Raw genomic sequence first — 24,386 nt, 5'->3', positions numbered from 1 at the left:
GATAGGAGGCTCGGGAGGTGACGTAACTTTCCGGTTTCCTTGGCCTTCCGCTCGCTCTGCTGTCAGGAGGGAGCTCGGGGAGCATGTGACGTAGCTCCCCGGTACCTCGGCTCTAGGAAATAAGATGAGGTCGGTGAGCTATGTGCAACGTGTGGCCTTGGAGTTTAGCGGGAGTCTCTTTCCGCACGCAATCTGCCTCGGAGATGTTGACAACGATACAGTAAGTGCATGCGCACTGCAAGAGACGCAGCCTGCCTAAGCGCAGGGGCGGGCCATGAGAGGGAAAGGGAAGTAGCCCCGGGAGGCGGGCCACGTGAGCACTGGGCATGCGCAGGGTGTCCTGAGAAGAAAACTTTATTGATAGCTTAAGTAGTGAACATCGTGATCAATCTAATTGACCTGATACTCAAAGAGTTTTTGTTTGTTTTGGTGTGTAAGCAGATGATCCTGCTGTACAATTCAGTGATATATTTGGAGTAGGAGCCTAGTAAATTCTTGTGGCCACATTTTCTGGTTTGCTGCTTTTATAGTTTAATCTGCAGTGACATCACCGCTCAGGTACCACTTTGCCTTTAAGACCCTCAAACCTTTTTTTTTAAGCCGTAAATTGGAAGTAAGACCTCTCTTCTCTCTCGTTGACTTTCCTCACTTGAAGTTAGTTACTCTTTCGATGCTACACGTGCACTTAAAACGCACTTCTGCTAGAATAATAGTAGATCCCTGTGCTGCTTCTGTGCCTCGCCTCCCGTCAGGTAGAATCCTGAATCGAGAAGTTCCTCTCGCCTCAGCAATAGTGTCTCCTGCAACCCCTGTCTTAATAAAGCTGGATTTCTACATTATCCTGCTCCACAGTTGACTCGGGTGTTGGGTAACCTTAAAGCACCATGTTGTGGTGGTGGTGGTGTGCCGTTGAGTCGAGTACGACTCATAGCGACCCTATGAACAGCCGACCTGAAACCTGCCCTGTCCTGTGCCGTCCTCATCTTTGACACTTTACAGCCCTTTGCTGAAGTCACAGTGTCAGTACATCTCATTGCGGGGGGTCTTCCTCTCCTTCGGTGACCTTCCATTTTTCCAAGTAATAGCCTCGTCAAAGTATGAAAAGTGAAGCTTCGTCATCCTTGCCTCCAAGGAGCATTCTTGCCGCACCATTCCAAGAGACATACCTGTCTTGGAAAGCAGCTCGTCTTTTCCATCTCCCTTTCTGTGCCCTTGTAGTTGTTCCATTTTTCGTTGCTTAAGTTCATTAATACGAGTGAAAAGTGTAAGGATAATTGATGGTATGCAGCTAATGCTCACTAGGTGTTAGCTGTTGTATTGCTCTTGTTTGATACCATTTTTCTACAAAAACTTTGGAGCCTACTCTAGGAATTCAACGATGAACATGACTCAGCAGTCTCATGATCTAGCTTGGTGATAATCACAAACAATCAATTGTAATGAAGTGCATTGATTAAAATATATATAAAGAATACTGGAGTGATTAAAATATATATAAAGAATACTGGAGGTAGAGTATCAAATGGGATAAATGATGGTGTTGGAAGCACTCTTTGTCCTTACACTTTTTGTTTTCAGCCATTATCTCTGGCCATTCATATTTTTAATGCAAAACATTATTTCCCTCCTCTCCTACCCCCTAAGGAGCTTTGGTAACCTGGTGGGTAAAAAGTTGCTCTGCCTATACCAAAGGCTGGAAGTTTGAATCCACCGACAGTTCTGTGTAAGGTCGCTCTTGTGCTGTTTAACACTGAAAACCCCATTGAATCAGTTCTGACTGGACGGCACATAACAACAACCCTAACCTCTAACCTCATCTCTTTACTACTCTCCGTTCTATTTTTCTTTCTCTGTTTTTTGAGATTTAAATTTTATGTTATCATGGGCTCATGAATAATTTGACTTACTATTTTTATTTCATTCATGAAATTATAAAACACTGATTTAGGGAGCTCTGGTGGCCTAGTAGCAAGAAGCTGTGCTTCAAACCCGAAGGTATGTGGTTCGAGGCTACCAGCTGCTCCACGGGAGAAGGATGGACAGTCTCCTCCCCTGCGATTAACAGCCTTTGAAACCCACCAGAGCATCAGCTATGGGTGGGTTCCACCTCTGTGGTACACAACAATAACATGATCATTAGATGTATGTTCATGTTGTCCAACATTTCATCACTGGGATTCCTATAAACAGGTTCCTATAGCTTTTTTAAAAACTTGTGGTAAAAATGTGTATGTAAAAGATTTACCTGCAACAATGAATGAATGGACATCCAAAATCTCTGTAAATATTCATTAAAACTATTAAAATTTAAAAAAGAAAGCAAAATAGAAATCAAGACATATCATATAAAACATACAAAACATTAATCCAGCAAATAAATTTTCTCACACACAAAAAAGGTATTTGCAATGAATAAATCATTGAATGTGCAGAATTCCAAAAACAAACAAACAAAAACATTTACCAAGCAACATTTTTAAATGCACTGTATCTTTATGATCTAGCCCCAGCATTCTTTAGCATTCCTTTGCTTTCAGATACAGTAAGATGATCCAGGCTTTTATGCATTGTTCTTTCTGTGTTTCATCCCAGAACACAATCTTTTCTCCATGATCCCAGGTTCTTTTTATTAGAAATAGGGTTTATAAATTCTATTTTGATCCCAGATGGGCTCATTATTATCAATGTGTCATTGCTACTAGGCTCTCCCAATGATATCAAAAACAGACAAGAAACTTTTATTCTTCCTTCATCTGTTTATGTTGTTGTGTACCATTGAGTTGGAACTAACTGATAAGTGAGTCTCCAGTGATTTCTCAAAGGCAATAAATCACACAGGAGGAGATTGCCCATCTTCCTGCTGTGGAGCAGCTGGTGGATTCGTTTGTGTTTATTAAAAATATCACCTTTTGCCAATACCGCCAATTTCAACTCAATAGTTTAGGGTAATAGTCCAGGTAACTTCTGTTTTAAATATGTCTGGTTTTTAAAATTTTACTTATTTAGTTGTTATTGAGTCAGCTTGCTGTCTTCTCATCCCCACCTCCCTAGCTGTGCTGTGTTTTCTTTCTCCAAAAGGTAAGAGCTAAAATCAGGTATCCTTTTTACCCCCTCTCTTATGCTGTAATGAGAAAGATGTCTTATAAAGACTATTTTGGTTCTCTCCTCTCAAGGGAGGAAAAAGTTATTCTCATAAATCTGTGTTGTTTTATGGGCTTTCACATTTCTTTATATTCCAAGTAGTACAATTTTACGAGAAAATCTAGGGAGACATTTTACATTGTTAAGTACAGTAATAAATTAACAAAGGGACTTTAGATGTGCAGTATTTTTCCATTTTATATGATTACCTTCTTTATTTAAAAGAGGAAAAAACAGTACTTTCCCCCATAACTTCATAGCACCAGCTTTTTAGAAATTATACCTCTAAGTAAATTGCTGTATTACATACTCAATTCTGTGATACTGCATATATTTTTTCCCCCCACCAACATTATAAACTCATCAAGGTCAGGCACTTTTGTCCATTTTTTTCTACCCACTTTACGTACACACTTAGAGCTTTATCAATGTGATTAGGTTCCAAAGACTAGGTCATTATGTAAGAATTGGTGTTATATGAAAATTGAAGATGACGACGTCATTATTTAGCTGCCGAATTACACCATAAATGCCAAATCACATTACTACATAACTCTCAGATCACTAGGGATCATGGCCCAGCAAGGTGGACGTATAACTTTAACCATAAAAGCCAGTGTTACTCTCCCCTTACATCTTGGTGTTCATTACTGCCAACCATACTTACTTCATTAATGCACAAAATAGCAAGAATTTTTTGCTATTGTTATAAACATGCGATGTCAGATAAAAAGATAGTTGATAAGTGAGGAGTAGGTGTATTCCTAATTCCTGTTCTTATATACTGTTGCACTGGAGTGGACCCATAGTGGACCCTCCAGCAGGTTTTCAGAGGCAGTTAATTACATGGGAGGAGACTGTCCGTCTTTATCCCATAGGTAGTTGTGGATGTGAACCACATACCTTTACTTTGACAGCATAATTCCTTTACCGCTAAGCCACCAGAGCTCCTTATTACTAATACCTAGAATATAGGTATTATATTTCTATGTTGTATACTATTAACACAACATAGGAAATATGATACATGTTGAGGTCAGTATGCTGTACTGAGGTAACCTGGGGTTGCTGTGCCGTTGGGATGTCAAATGCTGTAACAGTTCCCCGTGGTGTACATTGTTTGGTGGAGCTCCTAGTTTAAGGTAGGTTTGGAAGCAGGAGTGACATCTACTTCCTAAACAACATGCCTTCAGAAACTATGAACTTTGATAAATATTGATAGTTATAGAAAGGCTTTAGGCCTTTTGTTCATAGTGTTGCTATGAGTCATGTTCGATTCGAAGGCAATCAACAACAATGACAACATTCCTATGTTACCTGAAAATATTATAGTTCTATAATCTATATGCAGAACAGATCATTCAAGAGACTGGGCTTTATGAGGAGGAATGTGGCATCAGGATTGAAGGAAGACTCATCAATAATCTTCATTATGCAGATGACACAACCCTGCTTGCTGAAACTGAGAAGGACCTGAAGCGCTTGCTGCAAAAGGTCAAGGACTGTAGTCTTCAATATGGATTGAAGCTCAACATCAAGAAGACAGAGTATCTCACCACTAGGCCAATCGGCAGTACCATGATAGATAGAGATTGAGGTTGTTAACAATTACAGCTTGCTTGGCTCCACAATCAACACTCTTGGTACTACCAGTCAGGAAATCAAAAGATGAATTGCACTAGGAAAATCTCCTGTCAGGGACCTCTCCAGAGTACTGAGAAGCAACGATGTCAGTCTAGTGACTAAAGTGTGCCTTATCCAGTCTGTGGTCTTCACAATTACATGATATGCATCAGAGTGGTGGACAGTGACTAAGGATGACAGAAGAAGAATCGTTACCTTTGTATTGTGGTGCTGGAGAAGAGACTTGAACATACGACTGCCAAGAAAACAAATAAGTTCTATCTTGGAGAGGATGAAACCAAGTTTCTCCTTGGAGACTAGGGTTTTGCAGCTTTGTCTCACATACTTTGGACACATGGCCAGGAGGGACCAGTCCATAGAGAAGGACATCATGTTTGGAAGGGTGGAGGGACAGCGCAAGAGAAGATGATGTCAGGTGAGATGGATTGATAATAGTAACTGGGGTGATGAGGATAGGTGTATCAGAGTCACTGAGACTGGCTCAAGACAGGGCAGTCTTCAGAGCTGTTGTACATAGGGTTGCTATGAGTCACAGGCAACTCAGTGGCACATAACTATAACAACAATACCTAATACTTAGAATTCAAGAATGTTTGTTCTTGATCTAATGATCAAAAGTAAATGAATATTTTAAAGCAAAGTGAAGGATTTTTGTAGGTAACTAACAAATATCGGTTTTTTAAAAAAGAAAAGTTAAAAAAAAGAGACAAGTAAGTGAGTATTGGTGAGTGATCACATATAATACCCTCATCCCCCATGATTATGGATGGAAACTTATGATTCCAAGGCCAGCACTTAGAGGTTTGGGGACAGGAAGAAGACAGATTTCAGCCTAATAAATCCTTCTGCTAAAGTTCTATGAAACAGACGTCTTTCTAGCTGAGTCAGAGGGAGAAGCCAGGAATAGAATGCATACCCTCTTGGACTGCTTCCTAAAGCCTGGCTGCTCAGTAAGAGAAAACCTTTGGGAGGCTGAAGCAGATTGCAGAAAGAGCTTGCCTCCTCTCTCCCGCAGCCTTTTGGAGCTGATGGTATACTCTCCAGCTGGGGTTCTTTAGTGTCACTGGATGACCTCCAGAGGCCAGAGCCATAATGGACCACATAGAAGTAGAACTGCTGGGAAGCATTAGAGCTGCTGGCAGGCAGATGGACTGCCCTGCACATGTGCTCTTCCGGGATGCTTTCTGTGGCCTCACTCCTTGCTGCACTGTTTTATATCTGCTTGCTCACAGCACTAACCACACTGTTTTATGATTTTATTCCTGTGTCTGTGCCCTGTTAAACTGTGACGTCCTTCTCTACAGGGAGGTTGTGCATTTATCTTTGCATCTCCAGCTGGTGTTTCAGCTTTATCTTTTAAAACTCCAGGGCTGGCTTGGCTTTTTTATACCTTTTATTCTGACTTTATTTTTGTTTTCTAAAGTCTTTTAGTTATTTGTTTAATAAATACATGTTGTTGAGGACTTCCTATGTGCTGTGGCTTTTGCAGGTTGAAATGAGGTCACTCGGTGACACTGAAAAACCCCAGCTGGAGAGCAAACCATAAGCTCAGAAAAGTTAAAGGGAAAAGGAAGCAAGTTCTTCCTGCAATCTGCTGAATGAATAGAATATAATAATAGATGATATGAAAGATGCTAAGTCTCCTAGCCTTGGAAGTACTAAGAGGCTGAAAAACCACCTGGTATTCCTACCGTTTTTGTGTACGGTCAGAACAGCCCCACAGCTGACCCTCCAGAGGGGCTTTCAAATGCAGTCAATCGCATAGGAGATTACCTGTCTTTCTCCATGGAACAGCTGGTGGATCTGAACCATGTACATTTGGGTTTCTTACCAGTAAGTCACCAGAGCTCCCTAGAATATGTCAAATAGGAAGCTCTGGTGGCTTAGTAGGAAGGAGTTGCACTGCCAGCCCAAAGGCAAGCAGCTTGAATCTACCAACTGAACAGTTGGCTCCCTTGCAATTTACAGCCTCTGAAAACCCACTGAAGGATCAGCTATGAGTCAGAATTGGTTTAGTTTTTAGTGAATTATATGCTAATTGGAGTCACTGGGTGGTACAGACATGCTCTGCTGTTAACTGAAAATTTGACAGTTCTGGTCCATCCAGAGGTGCCTAGGGGGGAAAGCCTGCCAATCTACTTCCCCAAAAATCAGCCCTAGAAAACCCTAGGGAGCACAACTCTACTCTGACATGCATGGGGTCACCATGAGTGGAAGCCAGCTGCACAACTGACTTATATCAATTACAGTCCCAAGTCATTTCCTCTATTAATTCAGCTCTCACACAGCCTTAAAAGGCAGATAGTTTATTATCTTTGTTTTATAGATGAAAATATATAGGCCAAAGAATGCTTGATTCAAATTTCACGTGATACTCTAAACTCCTGTCTCATGTGTCTGCAGCCATAATTGAAACATCAAGGGGATAGTGAGTTTATTGTAAATAATCCAGTTTTAAATTTCTGTGACCTAATTGTCTCAGCAGAAACTTCCCCATTTCAAAATTAAACCAAGGTTCACAGAAAGTAAAACATTGGTATTAAATCCCTGTTTATTTCTAACTTTTCCTTACTATTAAGCTGTTGTCTGTCGCCTTCAGTATCCAATCTCTTGAAAATCTAATATTAGTTCACCCTATTATAAGGACAGGAAAGGGGTGTTGGGTATACCCCCAAGGGAGCATTATGAAGCTATTTGCGGAGATAGGATTTGAAGCCATCTTGTTATCTTCCTTAGCTCCTGGAAAGGGCGGCCAGCCTTTTGGGCACCAGTAGGAACACCGTGTATTCAAATATAGGCAGTGGAGAAACTCCGTGCGTGGGGACCCTCCCGTGTTAGAGCTTCCCACCTCTTGAGAGCATCAAAGGCCCAGAGGATGGATGCTGCCGCCCACCCTTTCTTGCTCTGTTCTCCCCTGTACCCTTGCCCTGTATATTCACTCAGACACATCAAGATCAGCATGTTTTCCCACAAGGGAGAAGAACTCAAGAACTGACTTCTTTGTCTTTTTATTTTGGCTCCTGATTAAATAATGAAGTTTAATGTTGTTGTTGTTGTTATGTGTCATCAAGTTGCCTGTGATTCATAGCAACCCTATGTACAATAGCTCTGAAGCCTGCCCTGTCCGGAGCCAGTCTCAGCAACTCCGACACATCTACCCCCATTGCCCTAGATACTGTGTCAGTCCATCTCACCCAGGGTCTTCCTCTCCTGCGCTGTCCCGCCACCCTTCCAACAATGATGTCCTTTTCCAGGGATCAGTCCCTCCTGGACACATCCTCAACGTATGTGAGAGATAGAGCTTCAAAATTCTAACCTCCAAGAAGAAACTTGGTTTCACGCTCTCCAAGACGGACCTTTTTGTTTTCTTGGTGGTCCATGGTATGTTCAAGGCTCTTCTCCAGTACCACAACTCATTCAAAGGTGTCAATACTCCTTTTATCATCCTTAGTCATTATCTAGCTTTCTGATGCATAACAAATAATTGCGAGGGAGCTCTGGTGGCCTAGTGGCAAGACACTGCACTGCAATCCCAGAGGTATGCGGTTCAAATCCACCAGATGCTCTGCTGGAGAAGGAGAGGCCAATCTCCTCCTGTACCAGCCAGATCTGATTTGACGGTACATGTAAAAATAATACCATTTAAAAAAAAAACAACAAACCAAAAAACAAATAATTGTGAATATCATGGACTTGATCAGCACACCTTATTCTCTAGACTGGCATCATTGCTGCTCAGTACTCTGGAAAGGTCCCTGACAGCAGATTTACATAATGCAGTTCTTTTTTTTTTTTTTATTTCCCGACTACTGGTGCCAAGAGTGTTGATTGTGGTGCCAAGCAAGCTATAATTGTTAACAACCTCAGTTTCTTCTCTATTCATCATGGTGCTTGCTGCCAAGTGGCCCAGTGGTTAGAATCTTTGTCTTCTTGATGTTGAGCTTCAATCCATATTAAAGACTATAGTCCTTGACCTTTTGCAGCAAGCATTTCAGGTCCTTCTCAGTTTCAGCAAGCAAATTATGTCATCTGCATAACATAGGTTGTTGAAGAGTCTTCCTTCAATCCTGATGCCTCATTCCTCCACATAAAGGCTAGCCTCCAAAATAATCTGTTCTGCATATAGACTGAAAAGGTATGGAGACAAAACACATCCCTGACACACTCCCTTTATGATTTTGAACCAGGCAATGTTTCCCTCTAAAAGACTAGAGCAAGGGAAGCTCTGGTGGCCTGTGGCAAGAAGCTGCACTGCAATCCCAGAGATATGTGGTTTGAAACCACCAGATGCTCTGCCAGAGAAGGAGGGGCCATTTCCTCCTGTAACAGTCAGATCCAATTTGATGGTACACACACAGAGAAAATAAAAAAAAAAAAAAAGACTGGAGCAGCTTTGAGACTTCACATTTGTGGTCAACAAATAAGAAGAGCTGAACATCGAGTACATGGGGCTGTGATGGACCACAAATTCTGCATGGCCTCCATTTCTCCTATGTCTGTTGCTTCTGTCATATGTACACACCCCAACCACCAATAAAGAAATGCTAGGCAACTATAAATGTATTGTTAGAGCCAACTGATTTTTAATAATGTTGATGGAGAGAAAAATTGAGGTCTTGTCATTTCTCCAGGATAGACTCAGTGGGAAGGAGCTTGTCCTAATGGTCTCTTCTCTCTTTATTTGAAGTTAAATGAACTTGTGGTGGGAGACACCAGCGGGAAGCTGTCTGTGTACAAGAATGATGACAGCCGGCCATGGCTCACCTGTTCCTGCCAGGGAATGGTCAGTATTCAGCTCCCTGGGTCTTGAAGTGGGGATGAGATCCCTTCTGGCCAGGGCTGTCAGAGTTAGTCCCACACAGAAACCCACGCAGAAGTCCTGACTCACCAACTGCCTGGGTCAGCCTCTTCCAACCCCCATCCTCCACAAGGCTGAATGGCTGTTTAGTTTTCTGATGTGAAATGACTCCCTGGTCCTTTATGGAGACCACCCAAGGTTGCATTATCTCGTAAAGTATAATAAAAAATGGGGATAATAGTTTTAGTAAGTCTGGAAGTACTATAATTGGTTATATTAGATGTAGAGTTTTTGCTTTGCTTCTTTGTTTAAGCCAAGTTGTGTTAACTACCTCAGGTATTCCTGTTGTTATTCAGATGAATAAAACCATATCACTCTTACTTGATTAGCATAGACAATTAGTACTGGCCATATGGCACCCATTTTTTGGTAGATAATAGTGCTTAGACAACTTTCCTCACTTCTTGTCTCACCAAGATCAGGGAGGTCTGGTCTCCCACAGGATGGCTTTCCTGAGCCTCTCTTTCTTCTCTTGCAGCTGACCTGCGTTGGGGTTGGAGATGTATGTAATAAAGGAAAGGTAAGAACTCTAGGGAAATTTGGGGCGTCAGTAACTCTCCAAGGCTTTATCTCAATCCCTCTCTCAAGGTGGGCAGCAATCAGGAGTTAAAGATGTCAGCCTCAACCTCTGTAATTGAATTATTAGGCTTGAATTCCAACTTCCTCCCCTTCCATCTCTCCCATACCTTTCTGCCACTCAGAACCTGGTGGTGGCGATAAGTGCTGAAGGCTGGTTTCACTTATTTGACCTGACACCTGCCAAAGCCCTGGATGCTTCTGGGCACCACGACACACTAACAGGAGAGGAGCAGCGTCCGGTCTTCAAGCAGCACATCCCCGCCAACACCAAGGTCATGCTGATCAGCGACATCGGTGGGCATGGCTACTTTTTTTAAATTGGGGGCATAGGAGTCGATACATAAATGAACAGAACCCTAAGCATTCAGGGAAGGGAAATGTGTGTGTTTATGCATTTGTGTTTCACACATGAAATTACTAAAGTCATATTATGAGCTAGGCATTTTTCTTAGTGTTGAAATTACAGTAGTGAATAAAACAGATGAAATTGCTATCCTCTTAGAGCTTACTAGGAAGAGATCATTTGAAAAATAAGTAACCTCTGGTAGCTTACTGGGTAAGGAGTGGCGCTGCTAACTCAAAGGCAGGCGGTTCAAATCCACAGGATATTCCCAGGGAAAAGGCAGTTTCTTCCCATGTGATTTACTACCTCTGGAAACCCACTGGAAGCTAAGCTATGGGTTGGTTCCAACTTGACAGCACATAACAACAATATTTCATGAGAAAGTTCTCCTCCCATAAAGATTCACAGCCTCAGAAACCCAATGGAGGGTCACCATGAGCTGGGGTCTGCTTCATGACAGTAGAGTATATGAGAAGGCAATAACTACTGTAGAGAAAAGTAAAATACAGGAGAAGTTCAGGACTATTGAAAGAAACAAAGGTGGTGGTGGTGGTTGTTGTTGTTGTGTGCCATCAAGTCGCTTGTGACTCATAGCAATCCTCTTTACAAGAGCCCTAAACCCTGCTCTATCCTGAGCCAATCTTATTGTCGCTGACACATCTACCTCCATTACCCCTGTCACTGAATCAATCCATCTCATCAATGGCCTTCCTTTCCTGCTCTGTCCCTTTAACCTCCTAAGCATGACATCCTTCTGCAAGGACTGGTCTCTCCTTGCAACATGTCCAAAATACATCAGATGAAGCTTCAGAATTCTTGCTTCTAAGGTGCAGCCTGGTTTCACCTTCTCTAGAATGAACCTTCTCATTCTCTTAGCAGTCCTTGGTATAGTCAATATATACTCCAATACGCTTCAATATTCTCTAATACTCTTCTCCACTGGGCTGATTGGTGGCATTGTGATGGATGGCGAAGAGATTGCGCGTTTAAACAGCTTTAGTTTATTTGGCTCCACGATCAACACTCTTGGCACCAGCAGCCAGGAAATTAAAAGATGTATTGCATTGGGTAAGGCTACTGTCAGAGACCTCTCCAAAGTATTAAAGAGCAATAATGTCAGTCTGGAGACTAAGGTGTGCCTGATCAGGCCATGGTCTTTGCAATCACTTGCTATGCATCAGAGAGCTGGACAATGACTAGGGATGACAGAAGGAGGATTGATGCCTTTGAAACAAAGGGATAGCAAATTTTTTTTAGGGGTTGTTGATTGTCATTGAGTTGAGCATGACTCATAGTGACCCTGTGAACAAAAGATCTGAACCCTTTTCTATAAGTATTGTCATTTCTCTAAATTCGTAGATTTTCCAGAGGCATGTTGTATAGGAAGTAGATGCCACTCCTGCTTTCAAACCTGTCTTAAACTGGGAGCTCTACTAAACACTGTTAACCTGGGGAACTGTAATGGCATTTGACACCCCAGTGGCACAAGGTTCAGCATCACAGCAACCCTAGGTTGTCTCAGTATAGCAAATTGACAGAAGAGTGCTGTACCACTTAGAAGAATGTTCCTCCAAAATATAACTAACAACTTTTAAATACTAAGGTCCTCCACGGAGTCTTGTTGACTCTAAACAAGAGCAATTTTAAATGGAATTGTCAGGAGAGTCTTTGCTAAGGAGGTGATGTTTGATAAATAATGAAGGCAGGAAGAGCAACAAACCATGCAGATTCAGGGCCTTAGGGAGGAAGGAGAGGGAAGGAAGGAAGCAGGACAGTGGTGGGGAGTGCCAGGTAGATGAGATGAATCTGGATACTTGAGTCCTGTGTCTGAGAGAGGTCCTGGGGAGAAGTGCTAGGACCTACACTGTACAAAGCACAAGGGCAGGGGAACATGTACCAGACTTGGATTGTGTGAGATAGGTAAGTACAGCAGGTTCACAATGATGCAGTGCTGGAGAGAAGTTCTAGTGGTGCTTAGAAGAGTTGTGGACAGCGCTAAAGAGACTCAAGCTGGCGACGACAGATTTGCCTCCAGCACAGTCTTGTTTCTGTACCCACAGATGGAGATGGATGCTGCGAGCTGGTGATAGGCTACACAGACCGCGTTGTGAGGGCTTTCCGTTGGGAAGATCTGGGTGAGAGTGCTGAGCATCTGACAGGACAGTTGGTATCCCTCAAGAAATGGATGCTGGAGGGTCAGGTGAGAGGCAGAGATGGGGAGTGAGGAACGCAGGGCATGAGGGGGAAGGCCTTTCAGAGGAGTCTTGTTGGAGAATGGGCATGCAATAGGGTGCAGGCCAGGAGGAAAAGAAATTCCCTTGTTGAAAAAGTCCCAAGAAGTAGGCAAAGGGAAAGAATGTGAGGATAATAAATAGGAGCATGTGGTGAGTGAGATATGGAGGATAACAGAACATGAGCGTCATTTGGGCACGCACAGATAGCCTGTGCAGGGAGCAGGGTACCAGGCAGGAACCCTATACATTTTAGATTTCTTCCTCTGCCTGCTGCCCTCAGCCCCTTGAATACTATTCCTGGTGCCCCACAGCATGTGTGTTTCTCATCTCCATCCTCCCTTAAGACCCTTTTTCCTCTGAGCAGGTGGACAGTCTCTCAGTGACACCAGGGCCCATGGGTATTCCTGAACTGATGGTATCTCAGCCAGGCTGTGCTTACGCAATTCTACGCTGCACCTGGAACAAAGACACCGAATCCCCACCTGCCTCTGAGGGGACCACGGAGGGTAATAGGTAAGGGAATATAGGCTATGGCTGGTGCAGAGGGCCCATGGAAACAAAATAGGCTGTAGGACGGCACATGGTAGTGAGGTAGTCCTGCAGTCAACAGACTTCATCTAGGTTCCATTCCAAGCACCTTTGTCCCATGAAGCACCCAAGGAATTCTGGGCTTTAGCCTTACAACACCTGGGGGAAAGTCTTAAGTCCCAATCTGGCAGCTCCATCCCTGTCTTTTCTACTTGCCACATGAATTAGACAGAAGTAGTAATGAATTTCCAAGAAAGGGGCCTCTGGGGTCCTGCAGAAGTAAACTCCATTGATCTCTCAGTCCATCCCCTCCTGCCCTCAGGGAGCCCCCTGCTGCCCGAGACGTAGTACTGCATCAGACGTCTGGCCGCATCCACAACAAGAATGTGTCCACTCACCTCATTGGCAGCATCAAGCAAGGTGAAGGTGGCAGTGAGATGGGGAGGGCCCTGGCCAGCCCAAGTTAGTTCTGGGAAAGAAGAGGCACAGGGAGGGTCTTTTTCTCATGACTAGTTATGTCCCTCCCTCTCTGCCTTTGGTCACCACTCCTCCCCATGTGTTGAGCTTGCCCTACTCCTTCATGGTTTATTCTTCTGTCCTACCCACAGGGCACAGCTCGGAGAGCCTCGGCTCTGGCCTCTTTGCCCTCTGCACCCTGGATGGTGAGTTCCCCAGGCTGGTTCTGTGTGGCAATGCTGGAGTGGGTACGGGAGTTTATGTGCCTGTGGGAGCTGCTCAGGAGTTTGGTCCCCCCCACACCCCACCTGCCTTTTCTGCTGCAGGAACGCTGAAGCTTATGGAGGAAGCAGACAAGCTATTATGGTCAGTGCAGGTGGATCACCAGCTTTTCGCCTTAGAGAAATTAGATGTCACGGTGAGTGGGAAACCTGGTGGAGTAGAACATTTTGGCCTTCTCCTTATAAGAGATTTCAATCAGACCAGTTTCACATCACAATTCATAATCAACCTTTACCTCAAGTCTGTTTATTGGTGGTGGTTACATTGAGTTGGCTCAGACTCATGATATTTTTATGTATAACAAAACAAAATGTTGCACAAACCTGTGTCATCTTCTTGTTCTTTTATGTTTAAGCCCATTAATCATGTCAATCTATCACATTGAGAGTTTCCCCCATTTTCATTCACCCTCTACTTTACCAGACATAATAAGTCTTTTTCATCAACTGCTGGCAAATTTTAAAGAAATTTTACTTGTTGTGTTGTTATGTGCCATCAAGTTGATTGTGATGCATAGTGACACTATGTACAATAGCTCTGAACCCTGCCCTATCCTGAGCCAATCTCACTGTCTCCAACACACCTGCCAGTATTACCCCAGTCACTATTTCAATACATCTCATCCTGGGTCTTCCTCTCCTGCGCTGTCCCTCCACTCTTCCAAGCATGATGTCCTTCTCCAAAGACTGGTCCTTCTTGGCTACATGCCCAAAGTATATGAGGTGGAGCTTCAAAATTCTTGCCTTCAGGGAGCAGCTTGGTTTTACCCTCTCCAAAATAGACCTGTTAGTTCTCTTGGCAGTCCATTGTTCTTCTCCAGCACCACAGCTCAAAGCCATCGATTCTTCTTCTGTTATCCTTAGTCATATCAAGCACTCTGTTGCATAACAAGTAATTATGAAGACTATGGTCTGGATCAGGTGCACCTTAGTCTCCAAACTGACATTGTTGCTTTTTAGTACTGTGGAGATGTCCCTGACAGCAGATTTTTCCAATGCAGTTCATCTTTTGATTTTCTAACTGCTGGTACCAAGAGTGATTGTGGAGCCAAGCAAACTGAAACTGTTAATAATCTCAGTCTCTTCACCATTTATCATGATATTGCCAATCAGCCCAGTGGTGAGAATCTTTGTTTTCTTGATTTTGAGCTTCAGTCCATATTGAAGACTACAAGTCCTTGACCTTCTGCAGCAAGCACTTCAGGTCCTCCTCAGTTTTGGCAAACAAGGTTGTATCATCTGCATAATGCAGGCTGTTGATGAGTCTTCCTCTAATCCTGATGCCACATTCCTCCTCATAGAGCCCAGACTCCCAGATGTTTGGTTCTGCATATAGATTGAAAAGATATGGAAAAAGGACACATTTCTGGTGTATACCCTTCCCAATTTTGTACCATGCAGTGTTTCCCTGCTCTGTTCTGATGACTGCCTCCTGGTCCAAGTATAGGTTTTGCATAAGCACAATCAGGTATTCTGGAATTCCCTCTCTTCTCAGAGTCAGTGACAGTTTGTTGTGAACCACACAATCAAATGCCTTTGCATAGTCAGTGAAACACAGATAGACATTCCTCTGGTATTCTCTGCTTTCGGCCAAGATCTTCTAACATTAGCTACGATATCCCTAGTACCACGGCCTCTTCTAATCCCAGACTGCACATCTGGCAGTTCTCTGTTGATGTACTGTTCCAGTCTTTTTTGGATAATTTTCAGCAGAATCTTGCTTGCATTTGATATTAGTGATATAGTTTGATAATTTTCACACTCTATAGGATCACGTTTCTTTAGAATGGGAACAAATATAGATCTTTCCAGTCAGTTTGCCAGGTGATTGTCCTCCAGATTTCTTGGCACAACTTGGTGAATGCATCTAGGGCAGTGTCTGTTTGTTGAAATATGACAATTGGTATGCTGTCAATTTCTGGGCTTTGTTTTTTGCCAATTCTTTCAGAGCAGCTTGAACTTCTTCCTTCATCCCCACAGGCTCTTGCTCATACATTGTTCCATGAAATTCTTCTGTGTCAGCCAATTCCTTTTGGTACAGTGACTATGTATCCTTGTTCTATCTTCTTTTAATGCTTCCTGAATCATTTCATATTCTACCCAAAGCAACCTTGAGTATTGCAACTTGGGGCTTGAATTTGTTCTTCAGTTCCTTCAGCTTAAGAAATGCCAAGCGAGTTTGACCCTTTTGATTTTCTGACTCCAGCTTTTTGCCCTTTTCATTATAATACTTACCTTTGTCTTCCCATGCTACTCTTTGAAATCTTCTATTTAAGTCCTTAATAACAAATAAAATTATGCTGAAGATAATTTTGATTTTTTTTTTAAATTATTATAGTGGTGCATTGACAGCAAACCATCAGAAATCCAAGCCAGATTAAAAAAAGAACATGAAGTAAGGGATGTCATAGCTGATGTTTCATGGACCTTGGCTAAAAGCACAGAATGCCAGAAAGACATTAACTGCCTTATTTTGACTTTGTAAAGACATTTGAGTGTGTGGATCATGACAAGTTATGGATAATATTTCGCAGAATAGGAATTGCAGAAAATATAATTATGCACGTGAAGAATTTCTACATAGACTAAAAGATAGTTGTTCAAAAGAGAATAGGGGTCATTGCATGGTTTAAAATCAGAAAGGTGTATACTTTGGTTCTATCCTTTTACTATTCTTTTTTGTTTGTATGCTCAGCAAAACATCTGAAAAACTGGACTTTACAAAGAGGAATGCAATATCAAAATTAGAAGAAAATTCAAACCTGTGATATATGCAAATGGCACAATCTTATTTGTTGAAAGTAAAGAGCCCTTGAAGCACTTACTGATGAAGATAAAAGGACTTCTGTATGGTTTATACCTCAACATAAAGAAAACAAAAATCCTCACACCTGAACTAAGAAGCAATATCATGATAAATGGAGATAATACTAAAGTTACCAAGGATTTCATTTTGGTTCTACAATCACTGCTCAATGAAGCAGCAGTCAAGAACTCAAACAACACACTGCATTTGGAAAATCTGCAGAAAAAGATCTCTTTAGTGTGTTAAAAAGCAAAGCTGTCACCTTGAGGACTAATGTGGCTCGAAGCACAGCCATTGTCTTTTTTTATTTGCCACAAGCTGGAAAGTCAAAGAATTGATACATTTTAAATTATGATGCAGTTGCTGTTATGTGCCAGTTGAGTCGCTTGTGACTCATAGCAACTCTATGTACAGCAGCCCTAAACCCTGCTCTATCCTGTGCCAATCTTATTGTCTCTGGCACATCTACGCCCATTAACATAGTCACTGAGTCAATCTGTCTCACTGAGGGCCTTCCTCTTTTGTGCTGTCCCTCCACCCTCCCAATATGATGTCTAAAGTATGTCAGACGAAGCTTCAGAATCCTTGCTTCCAAGGAGCAGCCTGGTTAAACCCTCTCTGGGACAAACCCATTTGTTCTCTTAGCAGTCCTTGGTATATTCAATAATAGTATTGATTCTCCAGCACCACAGCTCAAAGGCATCAATTCTCCTGTCATCCCTAGTCATTGTCCAGCTTTCTGATGCATAGCAAGTAATTGCGAAGACCGTGGTGTGAATCAGGTTCACCTTAGTCTCCAGACTGACATAGTTGCTCTTCAGTACTTTGGAGAGGTCTCTGACAGCAGACTTTCCAAATTCGTCATTTTATTTCCTGGCTGCTGATACCAAGAGTATTGATTGTGGAGCCAAGCAAACTAAAGCTGTTAACAATCTCCATCTCTTATTAAATATACCAAGTTGTTGTTACTAGGTGCCATCAAGGCAAGTAAGCGATCCTGTGAATAACAGATCTGAACCCAGCCCTATCCTGTGCCATCCTCACACTTCCTGACACACTAGAGCCAACCCATTGTGGTAGTCACTATGTCAGTCCACCTGGTTGAGGGTCTTCCTCTCCTTTGTCATCTCCCCTCCTTTCTAAGTATGATGTCCTTCTCCAAGGAATAGCCTCTTCTAGCTACAAGCCCACAGTATGTGAGACGAATCTTTATCATCCTTGCCTCCAAGGAGCACTGTGGCTACATCTTCCCCAGGATATATCTGTTTGGGGATATTGAGTGCTCTTCTCCAACACCACTGCTCAAAAGCATCAATTCTCTCATCTTCCTTATTGTCCAGCTTTCAACAGAATAGCTGACTAAACCATGGCCTGATTCCGGCACCCCTTGTTGTTATGTGCCTTCGAGTTGACTACAACTCATAGCAATGCTATGCACAGAAGGTCTCAACCCTGCTCTATCCTGAGAGCCAATCTCACTGTCTCTGACTCAGCTACCCTCATTACCCTAGTTATTGTGTCAATCCTTCTCATCCAGGGTCTACCTCTACTGCCATGTCCCTTGACCCTTTCAAGTATGATATCCTTCTCCAAGAACTAATCCCTCCCGTCTGCATGTCCAAAGTATGTGAGATAAGGTTGTGTCATCTGCATAATGCAGGTTGTTGATGAGTCTTCCTCCAATTCTAATACCGCATTCCTGCTCATAAAGTCCAGCCTCTCTAATGATCTGTTCAGCATACAGATTGAAAAAATTTGGAGACAGAACTCATCCCTGATGCACTCCCTTTTTTATTTTGAGCCATGCCGTGTTTCCTTGCTCTGCTCTGACAACTGCCTCCTGGTTCAAGTATAAATCTCAGATGAACACAATCAGGTGTTCTGGGATTCCTATTCTTCTCAAGGTTAGCCACAATAGGATGTGATCCACGCAATCAAATCTTAGTCCTCAAAATAACATCATGACTCTTTAATAATTTGGAAAAGTCTTTGACTGCAGACTTTTCCAGTGCAATTCTTTGAGCAAATGTACCATTGGATGCTAGAAAAACTAATAAATCTGCTGTGGAAGGAGTCCAACCAGAATGTTCCTTAGTAGCAAGGACTTCATCTGCATGTTTTGGACATGTTATCAGTAGGGACCAGTGCCTGGAGGACATCATGCTTGGTAAAGGACCCTACTTCATGGGGATGTTGTGACCATTATGTAAGAGTACTCATTTGACAGCCCTGCTTGGTGCCTGGCACATGGGAGATGTTCAATGAGTGATTGTTTTCTTCCTCAGCACACAATTTACCTCTCAGAGTCCCCTGTACAGTCCTTGGCCGTTTCACCCACCCCCATCATTAGATCCCTTTCAGAAACAGCTCCTTGTCAATCCAGAATCCCTTTCTCTGGCCTTTTTCAGGGTAATGGACATGAGGAGGTGGTTGCATGTGCCTGGGATGGACAGACATATATTATTGATCATAACCGCACTGTGGTTCGCTTCCAAGTGGATGAGAATATCCGAGCCTTCTGTGCAGGTGGGACTTCCACCCCATGACCTCTGTCATTCACATTTGTTTGCTTCTCATTTCTACTCTTGAAATGGCCTTTACTTTAAATCTTTATAAACAAATGATGAAGTGAATATAAAAAAGCCATCTTTGCATTTGTAAATAGGAAAGGAGAAACAATGCCATCTCCAAATATTTCCAAAAGTCAAATGAATTCTTATCCATTTGTCTGAGATGTGTTGAAGATATTGGAAAGTCCTCTGTGAAGGAAATTCTCCCAGAGCTATCATTTTAGTTCCAAACTGGTAACCTTGGGAAACACCACTAACTCTTTTGGGTGCCTGGTGAGCTCTGGTAGTAAGGAATTGTACTGGTAGCTCAAAGATAAACGGTTCTAATCCAGCTACTGCTCTGTGAGAGAAAGATGAGCAGCCACCTCCTGTGTTATTAACTGCCTTTGAAATCTGCTGGAGGGTCCGCTCTGGGTCAGTTCTGACTTGATGGTACACAATGATAACAGTGGGGATTTGGGGGTACTGCAATGACAGAACACTACTGTAGAGTTTGTACTCCTGAACAAACCTGTAGATCTTTGAGAGGGTGCAGCCAGAGTGCTCCTTAGAGACAACGATGATGACACTTCATCTCATACTTTGGGCATGTTGCTAGGAGAGGCTATTCCTTGGAGAGGAACATCATGCTTGGTGAAGTGGAGGAACAGTGAAGGAGAGGAAGACCTTCAACCAGGTTGAATGACACAGTGACTGCAGCAATAGGCTTGAGTGTGTCAGAGATTGTGAGGATGGCACAGAGTAGGACAGGGTTCAGACATGTTGTTCATAGGGTCACTTGGAGTTGTACTCAACTCGATGGCACCTAACAACAACAACCTGAACAGTTAATATGCCTTTGAAGGCAGCATTGATGCATAAAAAAGCCTTAGCTTCTGACCACCTTTTGCTAATCTAGAGAGCTCTGGTGACATAGTCCCTAGGAAGTTGTACTGGGTACCAAGTGGTAGCACCGCTCTGGCAATTCAAGTTCAGCAGTTCTGCAGGAAAAAGACAGGCAGTCTTCTGTGTGAGCTACAGCCTCAGAAAATCTGCTGGAGGGTCACCTATGAGTCAGTTCTGACATAACAGCAATGAGTTGAGTTTTTTGCTAAACAATTCCTTGAACTATCAATACTATGAACTATCTTCACTTACTCGATTGCTTGTGAGTCAATTCTAATTTTTGACGACCCCGTGTGTGTCAGCTAGCACTATGCTCCCTAGGATTTTCAGTTGCCAGATTTTCAGAAGTACATCACCAAGCCTTTTTTCTGTGACACCTTTTGGTTTGCAGCTGAAGGAGTTAACCATTTACACCACCCAGGGACTCACCAGGGTTATTATTAGATGGAAAAGTCAACAGATATCACCCCTTTGGATGCACTCTGCTCAGTTTCTGTCCCCTGGCCTGATAAACAGATACAGCAGATTGTTTTACCTATTTTACTAAGTTCCCAGCAGAGAGAAATTAGAAAGAAGGCTTTTTATTTAATTTTTTTTCCTTGACCTTGTAGGAGGGTAGAAAGTGCTGACTCTAATGCCTGTATCTTGTTCTCTGCACTCCCACCATTGAGATTGAAACTTCTTGACCTTTGTCTCACCACCCACACCTCTCAGGCATGTATGCCTGCAAAGAGGGCCGCAACAGCCCCTGCCTCGTGTATGTCACGTTCAACCAGAAGATCTATGTGTACTGGGAGGTGCAGCTGGAGCGGATGGAGTCTACCAATCTCCTGAAACTGCTAGAGGCTGAGCCAGAGTACCGGAGCCTGCTGCAGGAGCTGGGCGTGGGTGAGTCCCAGGAGAGTGGCCGTGGCAGAGAAGCCCAGTGGTCCAGGTCCCCAGGAAAGCTGCAGCCTCTTACCAGTCCCTTTTGTTTTGCCTTCAGATCCCGATGACCTCCGTGCAGTCTGCGCCTTGCTTCACCAGACTTTCTACCATCCTGACCAGGCACAGCAGTGTGCTCCCTTCAGCCCCTGCGATCCCACCTAGTGGGGCTTGCCTGAGCCTGAGTTGATGAAAGGTCCTCTTTCTGAGTGCCCTCCCTCTCTAGGTATCCATGGTAATGGCAGGATCAGGAATATGCATATTACAGAGGAGCTGAGTTCAACTCTGGCCATGGAAGGATGGTGGCTGCCCCTGGGGTGACTGTCGCTCTAGACCTCACAGTCTTTTTGGTGAAAGTTCACCCTCTGCCCAGTTGCTTGTACATTGCATTCCTCCACCATCAGGATTATAGAACCTTGGCCTTGTCTCAAATCTGGACCACCTCCCAGCCCCAGATTCCTGTTCTCATTGTATAAAAACCAGAGACTTGTCTGTAAGAAGAGAAACCAAGTCTTTTGCAAGACCTCAGCATCCCTAAGGAAACCAGGCTTCAGGGCCAGGGGAACAGCATCCCAAGTGCCATCTTTCCTGGCAAAACTCCATGTCATCCACATTAGCAGTGACTACAAGAATCGCAAACTAGTTCTTTAGCCATTTCTGTTTTGTTTCTGGGGGATTGTTCAGGGCATTTTATAGTCTGAATCTCACTTCTATTCCTAGCAGCCTTAAAGTGATTTTCCTCAGTTTATCAAAAGAAACTGGGTCAGTACTTTCTCATTTTGCCATATTCTTCAAAAACCTTCATAGGCCTTGCTCTCATTTCCCCAACCAGTCACTTTTCCCTAAAAATAGCCCCTTTTTGTCTCTTAATCCAGTAGTCATTTCAAAGCTGAATGCAGGTTTGTGATCCAGACCACAATCAGAATTCTATCTTGAACCCTTTATGTACTTTCAGCTCTTAATTCTCTGTTCTCTGAATCCACGTTTTTCAAATTGTAGTTTGTAATACTTTGGTGGGTCATTTAGGTAAATGAAATAGAATAAAACAGGCCAGGAAACATCAAAATGCCTGACTCACAGGATGGGTAAGTGTTAGTTGGCTGTAATTACATATGTGTGCTCATGTGTATGTGAACAATGTAAAATTTATTTTGTACTGTGAGTTACGGTCAAACAGGTTTGAAAATCGTTGCTCTGCCTTGTGCTTTACTTCAGTCAGATGGGTCAGCTGAGGAAAGGGTTCACGTTTACGGTCCCTGTCAGTAAGGCGGGAGATGCCATTCAGCTGCTGGCAGCCAAGGAGAAAGACTAGAGAAGGACATCAGCATAGAGAAACAAGGATTTATTCAAGTGGAGAAGCAGCCAAGCTGAGGGCCCGCCATCAGGCCTGGGATCTGTGGGTACAGAAGCAGTAGGAGGCAGACAGGGAAAGGAAAGATGGTGAGACCAGGAAAGCAGAGGTCTTGGAGCAAGGCATTGAGGGAGACGGAAGCCTTTATAAAATTCTGTTACCAGGGTAGAAGGATGCCTGTGATAAGGGATGTCCTCGCCTTTCCTTTTAAGGACAATTGGCAGAGAAAGGTAAGGAAGAAAAAATATCACAAACAACCTCCATGTTCCAGGGGTTTAACAAGGGACAGTCCTCAGGCTAAGTCTAAGGGTTGGCAGATGAGACCAGTGAATCCTCTACCCCCTGCAAACTTAGAGATTGCCACTGGGTGCTTATTTACTTACTTTGCCTTAGTTTGGTCCTTCTCTAATCCAACTCAAGGTCAAGATTTTGCATCCAGCAAGCTCCCAGTTCCTAGCCCAGAGTTCAGGTTAGCTACCTGCTGCCTTCCTCTACCACTAATCTATGACTTGAGTGACTCGGACCAACTAGAAAGACACTCAGATGCTTGGCTTCTTGAGGTTTGATTCCTGTCTTCACAATGAAGTCAGAAGAGCCTCCTTGCCCTTTTACTTTGGCTCAAAGCCTGATGGGGGGATAGGAAGCCACTGATTGCAGGACAAATTCAAGTTCAAGAACCAAGGATGAGGGATAATAAGAAAGAATACTGGCAAGGTTAAGCCTGAGTACTGACTATACCACCAATTGTCCACCTTCTAGAAGTGTCTTCTAAAGGGCTCTTGTATACAGACCTCCAAAGTTCAGAGGCCCCTGTGGTGCAAAAACAATGGGAAAAGAGTCAATATCTGGAGTAAATATTAGAGGTGTAATCATAGTTTTGAACAGAGTAACCAATCACTGGCTTTGGAGACTTTTGTGACCCCAGAAATTGTAGTCAAAGAAAGAGCACCCAGCATTGTAAGCTAAACACTCTTCAACCATCCTACCTTCAGTGTTGCACTAGAAATCTGTTTATCACTTCATTCCTATTCACCTGTGAGCAGATATGTGTGGAATCAGAAAGGTAGGCGCCAAAAGGATCAGGGAAGTGGGGCAGTCTAGTTGTGGGAGATGATGTACCTGAGATGGTGAAGTGAGGGATGTGGAAGTCAGGTCCATCTAATGGAATTGGAAGGAAGTAGAAAGAGCAGTTGGCAACAGACTTTGTTTCAGGCTAGTTGCTGTCATGTCGAGGACCAAGCCAGAGGCCCCGTTTTGCCTAGATAGGCACACCTCAGAGACACCACAGATTCCATTCCACACCATGTCAATAAAGCAAATATGTCACCATCTGTGAGCCACAGGAATTTTTTGGTTTCTCAGTGCTTGGAAACATTATGTTTACATTACACTGTAGTCTGGTAACTGTGTGCTAGCCTTAAGAAATAGTTTAAGAGTTTGCAAAAATTACAGAAATGTAGCAGAGACACAAAGTGAACACATGCTGTTAGAAAAAAATAGAGCCAAGGGGTCTGCTGGATGCAGGATCAGCACAAACCTTCAATCTGTAAAAAATACGCTTTCTGTGAAACACACTAAAGTTAAGCAAATTAAAGTGAAGTGTGCCTGTATCCCTTTCCACAGTGCTGATTTGGCTTTGCTCTTCTCGAGGACACACAGGGCATCCAGAACGATCATGAGCCATCTCTAGTAGCAGCTCCTCCTAGGAAGAGGGCTGTTGTAGAAGCAGAGAGGAATGTGGTTGAAGAGGGGCCGGGGAAGGATGGTGGGGGTCAGTTGTAATAGA

The 24,386-nt window shown here is 43.2% G+C and overlaps 1 protein-coding gene across 1 annotated transcript; it reads left to right on the top strand.

Annotated features, from left to right (window-relative positions):
• Positions 1-21,414, top strand: ITFG2 (integrin alpha FG-GAP repeat containing 2). The gene is made up of 12 exons (XM_006891310.1): positions 1-220; positions 9,473-9,568; positions 10,122-10,163; positions 10,345-10,516; positions 12,626-12,765; positions 13,164-13,312; positions 13,650-13,747; positions 13,936-13,989; positions 14,110-14,201; positions 19,279-19,396; positions 21,040-21,213; positions 21,311-21,414. The coding sequence occupies exons 1-12, from the start codon at positions 125-127 to the stop codon at positions 21,412-21,414; spliced, it is 1,335 nt and encodes a 444-aa protein (XP_006891372.1). The 5' UTR covers positions 1-124.
• Positions 21,415-24,386: the final 2,972 nt, after the last annotated feature.

The sequence above is a fragment of the Elephantulus edwardii genome, unplaced genomic scaffold (genome assembly GCF_000299155.1).
Source record: "Elephantulus edwardii isolate Elephantulus edwardi_28Jun2011 unplaced genomic scaffold, EleEdw1.0 scaffold00096, whole genome shotgun sequence".
In the NCBI taxonomy this organism is placed as follows: Eukaryota; Metazoa; Chordata; class Mammalia; order Macroscelidea; family Macroscelididae; genus Elephantulus; species Elephantulus edwardii.
The sequence above is the reverse complement of the archived record's forward strand: the minus strand, read 5'-3'. Positions and strand labels throughout refer to the sequence as shown.

Bases quoted from the DNA above. Each gene is read 5' to 3' on its own strand.
- ITFG2 (XM_006891310.1), top strand. From the start codon at position 125: ATGAGGTCGGTGAGCTATGTGCAACGTGTGGCCTTGGAGTTTAGCGGG. The intron at 221-9,472 runs GTAAGTGCATGC...CTTTATTTGAAG, and splicing joins GAGATGTTGACAACGATACA to TTAAATGAACTTGTGGTGGG. The intron at 21,214-21,310 runs GTGAGTCCCAGG...TTTTGCCTTCAG, and splicing joins GCTGCAGGAGCTGGGCGTGG to ATCCCGATGACCTCCGTGCA.